General features: G+C 39.6%; 2 protein-coding genes across 2 annotated transcripts; one reads left to right on the forward strand and one right to left on the reverse strand.

The window, feature by feature from the left end:
* The first annotated feature begins 450 nt into the window (after positions 1–450).
* On the forward strand, positions 451–3,566 carry LOC143545744 (receptor-like protein kinase HERK 1). Its single transcript, XM_077037570.1, has one exon. It carries the CDS (start codon positions 827–829, stop codon positions 3,338–3,340), a length of 2,514 nt encoding a protein of 837 aa, XP_076893685.1. The 5' UTR covers positions 451–826; the 3' UTR covers positions 3,341–3,566.
* Positions 3,567–4,701: 1,135 nt separating this feature from the next.
* On the reverse strand, positions 4,702–6,089 carry LOC143545758 (uncharacterized). Its single transcript, XM_077037584.1, has 2 exons — positions 5,844–6,089; positions 4,702–5,754 (listed from the first exon to the last, which is right to left on the reverse strand). The coding sequence occupies exons 1-2, from the start codon at positions 6,087–6,089 to the stop codon at positions 4,702–4,704; spliced, it is 1,299 nt and encodes a 432-aa protein (XP_076893699.1).
* Positions 6,090–7,292: the final 1,203 nt, after the last annotated feature.

Raw genomic sequence — 7,292 nt, forward strand, 5'->3', positions numbered from 1 at the left:
TTGGTTATATATCAGTAGTAACTTCTATTACTAAGAAAAACACCACTAAGAAGTCTTTCATCAGTTAAACGTTGATGATTATTTACAATCACCCCAAGTTACCAATGAAAACCTATAACTACTCATCACTCATCAGTTGCTCCACATCTCCATTTGCCACTAATTCAACAAGTTGTTGAACCCAATTACCACTGATGATCAGCAATAACTTACTATTGATAACCAGTTTCACCAAATTACCATCTCATAACTTAACTTATAACAATCATTTGTCTTAGATCTTAGATAAGTAACAAAGCTAGAATGACTTTGAAAACACTAAAATCATTCCCAATTTTAAATACTTAAATATGTACCTCTATAGAAACACCTACAAACTCAAGGGTAGCAAATTGAAACCTTTCCCCCAATTGCAGGCTCCCATAAAAATCAACACTTTTTATCATCTTTTCTTTTCTTTCCTTTCACATTCATCTTCTCCACAAACAACTAAACTAGTTCCCATCTCCTTTTCCCTTATTATTTTGACTCCATTTTCATAATAATAATATTATTATTATTATATAAAAATATATAAATCTTTCCATCAACCCGAAAGAATCTATCAATCTGTCACCATCTCCAATACCGGCCGTCCAGTTCACCCCACCCTGGCTGGACTTATTCAATCACAAAACCAAAAACCCATCTGTTCATTTCATTCCAACAAACCCTCTGTACTCGATCTGTCAATTCCACACTTCCACACCACCAATCACCAATTCAACCCGCAGATCTGCAATTCACACACCCCTGATCCAAACCCACAAATCAATTTCCAATCTTGATGATGGGTTTTTGTGGGATCAATTTCAAAACCCTAATCCAATCACTCACCGTATTCGTCATCCTCCAGACCACCATTTCTCAATTCGTTCCGTCAGATCAATACTCAATCGACTGCGGATCTTCGTCCAACACCACCGTCGGCGGCCGTGTCTTCATTTCCGATAACCTAGCTTCCAGTTACTTAACCACCCAACAAAACGTTCTCGTTGATACTTCAGTCAACTCAATCCCGTCGTCTGAATACTCACAGCTTTACCGTACGGCTAGAATCTTCTCCCAAACGTCATCGTACAGCTTCAAAATATCACAACCGGGTCGGATCTGGATCCGGCTGTTCTTTTACCCGTTTTCGGCTAGTAATTACGATTTAACCACCGCTGTGTTTTCAGTCAGCACACGTGACCACTCTTTATTATCGAATTTTAAGTCTGTTAATGGTTCCGTTAAGGAATATTCCGTTAACGTTAGTTCCGGTGATCTTGAACTAACGTTTACTCCAACGGGTAATTCGTTTGCGTTTTTAAACGGGTTGGAAGTCGTGTCGGTGCCCGATCCTTTGATCGCAAACGACGCGGCTTCCGTCACACCGCCTGCGAATTTTCGGGGACTTTTAACCCAAGCCCTCGAAACCGTGGCTCGGGTTAATATGGGCGGACCTGTAGTTACGTCTCGTAACGACTCGTTGTGGCGAACGTGGGTCCCGGACTCGGGGTTTTTAAAAACCCCGAGTGCGGAGAGTAATGTTTCGAATGTTGGTGCGGTTCGGTACCCGGACGGGGGAGCTACCGAAGACGATGCTCCCCGGTCCGTGTACGGGACGGTGGCTCAGATGGCGTCGGAAAAGGATCCGAAAAGTAACTTTAATGTTACTTGGGAGTTTCCGGTGACTCGTGGGTTTCGGTATTTCATTCGGTTGCATTTTTGTGATGTTGTTAGTAGGTCGCCGAACGAGTTGTATTTTAATGTTTATATACAAGATTCGAACGTGTTGTCGGATTTTGATCTGACGACACGAGCGGGAGGGTTGGGGATGGCTTATTATTCGGATTTTGTTTCGGAGGCGTTGAGTACGGATACAATTCGGGTTAGTATTGGGCCGTCTTCGGTGAATAATGCGTACCCGAATGCGATATTGAATGGGTTGGAGCTTATGAAGATGAATACATCGGATGGGAGTCTTTCGGGGGGTAGTATTGTTTCGGGTCCGGGGAAAAGCTCCAAAAGTAAAGCGGGTGTGATTATCGGGTCGATTGTTGGTGTGATCGTCGCGTTGGCGCTGGTTATTGTTTTGCTCTGCGTGCGTAAACGAAGGAAGCAAGAACGGTTGAACCAGTCGAAGATTTGGATCCCGTTATCAACAAACGGGCTTTCGCAAACGATGGGAAGCAAGTATTCAAACGGGACGACGATCAGTGCGAGTTCGAATTTCAACTATAGATGTCCATTTGCAGCTATTCAAGAAGCTACAAACAACTTTGATGAAAGTGGGGTGATTGGGATCGGTGGGTTCGGTAAAGTTTACAAGGGCGTGTTGAGCGATGGTACAAAAGTTGCAGTTAAACGAGGAAACCCGAAATCGCAACAAGGGTTAGCGGAATTCCAAACCGAAATCGAAATGCTTTCACAGTTTCGTCACAGACATCTTGTCTCGTTAATCGGGTACTGTGACGAAAAGAACGAAATGATATTAATATACGAGTACATGGAAAACGGGACGTTAAAATCTCATCTTTACGGGTCGAGTTACCCGAGCATGAGTTGGAAGCAACGTCTTGAGATTTGCATCGGGGCGGCCCGTGGGCTGCATTACCTCCACACCGGTTATTCAAAAGCGGTTATCCATCGAGACGTTAAGTCGGCTAACATATTACTTGATGAGAATCTCATGGCTAAGGTAGCTGATTTCGGGCTCTCGAAAACCGGGCCCGAGATTGACCAAACCCACGTGAGTACCGCGGTCAAAGGTAGCTTCGGTTATTTGGACCCAGAGTACTTCAGACGACAACAGTTGACTGAAAAATCAGACGTCTATTCCTTTGGTGTCGTTTTGTTTGAAGTGTTATGCGCTCGGCCTGTGATTGACCCGTCACTACCTCGTGAGAAGGTGAATTTAGCCGAGTGGGCTATGAAGTGGCAGAAAAACGGGCAATTGGAACAAATAATCGATGTGACTTTAAAAGGGAAGATTCGGCCCGACTCGCTTAGAAAGTTTGGTGAAACGGCTGAGAAATGTTTGTCTGACTTCGGGGTTGACCGACCATCGATGGGTGATGTTTTGTGGAATCTCGAATACGTGCTTCAACTTCAAGAAGCGGTTTTACCCAACGACCCGGATGAAAACAGCACGAATGTGATCGGGGAGTTGTCGCCACAGATTCATGATTTTAATACGGGTGGTGAGGTAAACACGAGTACTGGGATCGGGCAGTTTGAGATGTCGAGTGGGGATGATATATCGGGTGTTTCAATGAGTAAGGTTTTTTCGCAGTTGGTGAAATCTGAGGGTAGATGAAGATGAAGTAACAGGGGGTACAATGATGGGTTATTGGTTTTATTTGATAGTTGAAGTTGTGTTTTATACTTTTTATATTTAGTTTTGTTTTTTGTGTAATTTTATGCTTTGATAAAGGATGTGATGAGTAAGTTATTTGATTATTTGATGTGTTTTTATGTTGAGTTTTTGAACAATGAAAGTATGGACACATGATTTGTGTTTCCGTTAATGAATGTGCTTTGCAATTCCTTTGTTTGGTCTTCTTGGAAAAGTTAATGTTGTGTTACACGAGCCTAGGTTCGGTCCTAGTCAGTGCCCACTTGGTCTTAGCCCGTGCCCAGCTCGTGTCTTTGCCCTAGGCTCCTAGCCAATGCTAAACCCATTGAGTTATACTAAAGTTTTTAGTATGATGACTAGAAAGCTAGTCATGTGAATCTTGGTGTCAGTAAAATAAACCAAAGTTTAAGGGCTAGACTTTCTGACAAGGGTTTGGGATTTCCTTACTGTAAATGGGTTGGGGCCAGTTTCTAGTAGAAGTAAACATGTTTAGCTAAATGAGTCGTGTTTGGATTGATTTCACTAATTTATGTGTTGATTCTATTATATATATAAGTTTCTAAAAGAATGTGTTTTATGTACTCATTTAAACAAATTTATTCTTGGTTTAGTCTAAAACGGTTTCCGACTAGTTTATGATAGAAATGAGAACACATTTAGCTAGCTATATGGCTCGTGTTTGGATCGACCTCATTAATTTGTGAGTCGATTTCATTGTTTATACAACTTTATATAAAAATGTGTTAAAACTTAAAACTAATTGTGTATTTTATGCCAACATTTAAGTTTTGGATGTGTGTGTTTATGCAAAGTTTGTAGACTGATAGTATATTATACATTTATATTTATTTTTTGTAAATTAATAACTTGGAAGTAATTATAATTAAACATTAGTAACACTAATTTTTTTGGGTTAAATAGGTTGTGTTTATACACACCTTTAAATGTGCATGTCATGTTCGGGAAAATACATGTACTATGTTCGTGTTCATGTCTACATGATCTTCAGGTTTGCTCTACATGATCTTCAGGTTTGCGTGATGTTCCCAGTTCACGTTCGTGTCATGTTCAACATGTCAACCCGCAAACATGATTAGTATAAACACGTGTTAGTATAAATTTCACAACAAACACACCATCATATCTTCCTCATGAGTCATGACATAAAAAAAGGAAACTTTAAACCAATCTTGAATCAAAACACACAAAATGTGCATAAATATAATCTTGTTATTAAAGACCAACAACTTTCAATAACTTAAAACACCAATTGCTATCATCATAACATAAATCATACTGTTGAAGCAATAAGTATGTTAAAATCAAATATACACAAGATCTAAACCATACCCATTAAACCAAATCAAGAACAACTCACACCTGATCAACCCATTCTCATTACACTTCGGGCACTTAACCGACCTCCATACTCCCTCCATAAAAACCTTCCGACTCCCATTACACTTGGTGCACGGCACGAACCTCACATCCCCACAATTATTACAAACACGCCCCGAATCCATCACCCAAAACCCCTTCATCAAACCAAACAACTTCCCATCTTCATGAAGCCGCTTAACCTCATCCGCACCACCAACATGTTTCCCCTTAATAAACACTTGTGCCAAACTAAACCCTTTCCCATTAAACACACTCTTCAACTCATCTCTATAACTCGAATCCAACGAAATATCCCGCTCGTCAACAAACACTCGAAACCCCTGTAATATCATTCGAATCTCGCAACAATCCTCGTACGTCTTCCGAATCCCTCGCAAACTCGTGTAGTACAGCACAATCCGGTCTTCACAACCCAGTAAACACAAACCCGGGGTTTCTGGGGTTTTGGTATTTGCAAGAGTTCCGTATTTCATACTCAATTCTTTGTTATCCGGTTTGGATGGTAATGCTGGGGCTTCCGGGATTTTGGTATTTGAAAGAGTTGTGTCTTTAGAACTCAATTTTTTGTTATCCGGTTTGGATGGAAATGCCGGTGGTTCTGGGATTTTGATAGTTGAAAGAGTTGTGGGTTTCGAACCCAATGCCTTGTTATCCGGTTTGGATGGCAATGCCGGGGTTTCAGGGGGTTTGGTATATAAAAATGATGTGTGTTTCGAACTCAATGCTTTGTTATCCGGTTTGGATGCTAGGACAGGGTTTTCAAGGGTTTTGGTAATTGTATGAGTTTTGTGTTTCGAACTCAATGCTTTGTTATCCGGTTTGGATGATAGGACGGGGGTTTCAGGGGTCTTAATATATGAAAGAGTTGTGTGTTTCGAACTCAGCTCTTTATTATCCGGTTTGGATAACAATGATTGTGGTTTCTTCACATCCGGATACTCCACCATTTCGTACGGGCCACCTAAACCAAACCAAACGAAACGTAATCCGTTCCGTCACTTAATTTCCCAATGGCATTATTACCGTTGAGTTGATTGAAATGATCATTCATTATTATAATTACTATCAACCGGAAGTACTCCTCACCATCATCCAACCCTTCCATGAGCTCCCACGTGTTAATAACGGAGTCCGGAGACGAGGCGGGGCTTACGCTTTCGCTTAGGGTGCCCGCTCGGGTAAGCGAGCCGTAAGTGGATGACGTGAGGGACACAAAATGATGGGAGTCATCTTTCCGGGTTGAGGATGACGTGTCAGTGGTGGTGGTGGTGAATTGGGTGGGAGCAGAATGAGAAGCAGAGCAACCCATTGGATGATTATAATTAGGGTTTTTAGAAGATGAAGTGAATGATGATGATGAGAGAAATTGTGGAATAATAATAATAATAAGTTTTTTATTGTGAATTAAGGTATATGAAATTAATGGATAATTAATTAGTGGTTTGACTTTAGGTAGCTTTATGCAGTTCTATAAAATATATAATAATTAATGAAAAATATCTTTAAAGTAATAGATTTTTAATATGATATATTCATATATACTGATCATAAATAAATGGGAGGAAATGAAAAATGGTGTACGTTTTCGTTTTGAATGATCTAATATGCGTTTTTTAAATGAAAATACAATGTATTATTTTATGTCGGTATCTTTATAATTTTTTTTAACGACCAACTAAGTAACGCTGGGTATTTCGTATGCGGCCCCCATTGGTTAAAGGTAGTCCGAGCCAGCCACTAGGCCGGACGGACGAGCCCATTGCGGTCCACCTATTGAGGGATTCACCGGATAAAACCCGACCCCCACGCCCGCCAAATGGCATGACAGCGAGGAGACGGTAAAATCGGGTGAGATCTGGACTCGAACCTTGGCAAGCCAGAGTCATCCCCCATATCTCCCATATAAATTGGTGATAGTGGGGTTTGAACCCCATACCTCTCACTAGTAAAATGAGTGCTCTACCACTAAGCCACATCCAATTTATAAAAATATAATTTAACTAAACATAATTATTTCTTAAGTTAATATGTTATTTGTTAAAAAATCTTCTATATCTTAATTCCTCATTTCTATTAGTATATTACTTTTTTCTAATCTTTTGTTGTCATATAATTTACATAATATGTTTTTTTCTCTTTAGTTATGAGGATATGGTATAGAAACAAAGAATGAGATGAAGTTTTGTATCTTATTTTATTTAATTATGGTTTCTATTTTAACTAGTGTGCATATATAAATACCGTAAAACCAAAAGAAATATGATTATTTTCCAAGTATATGACTTTATATTGGTTACATGAGGGCAAAATGCCGTTCTAAAAAAACATGAGGGCAAAATGGATCAAAAGATTTCTTGCATGTGTTATATTTGTTAAGATATTTGAGTGATTTTATTATAGTTATCAAGATATACATGTTTTACATAATATCTACGATTTAAATATAGAAATTATTATAGTTAATAGACATGAGAAAGGTATATATTATACGATTGATGAAAATCCGAGTATT

The sequence above is a fragment of the Bidens hawaiensis genome, unplaced genomic scaffold, assembly GCF_021521415.1.
Source record: "Bidens hawaiensis isolate Kalapana, Puna unplaced genomic scaffold, B.hawaiensis_p1.1 tig00014033_1, whole genome shotgun sequence".
NCBI lineage: Eukaryota > Viridiplantae > Streptophyta > Magnoliopsida > Asterales > Asteraceae > Bidens > Bidens hawaiensis.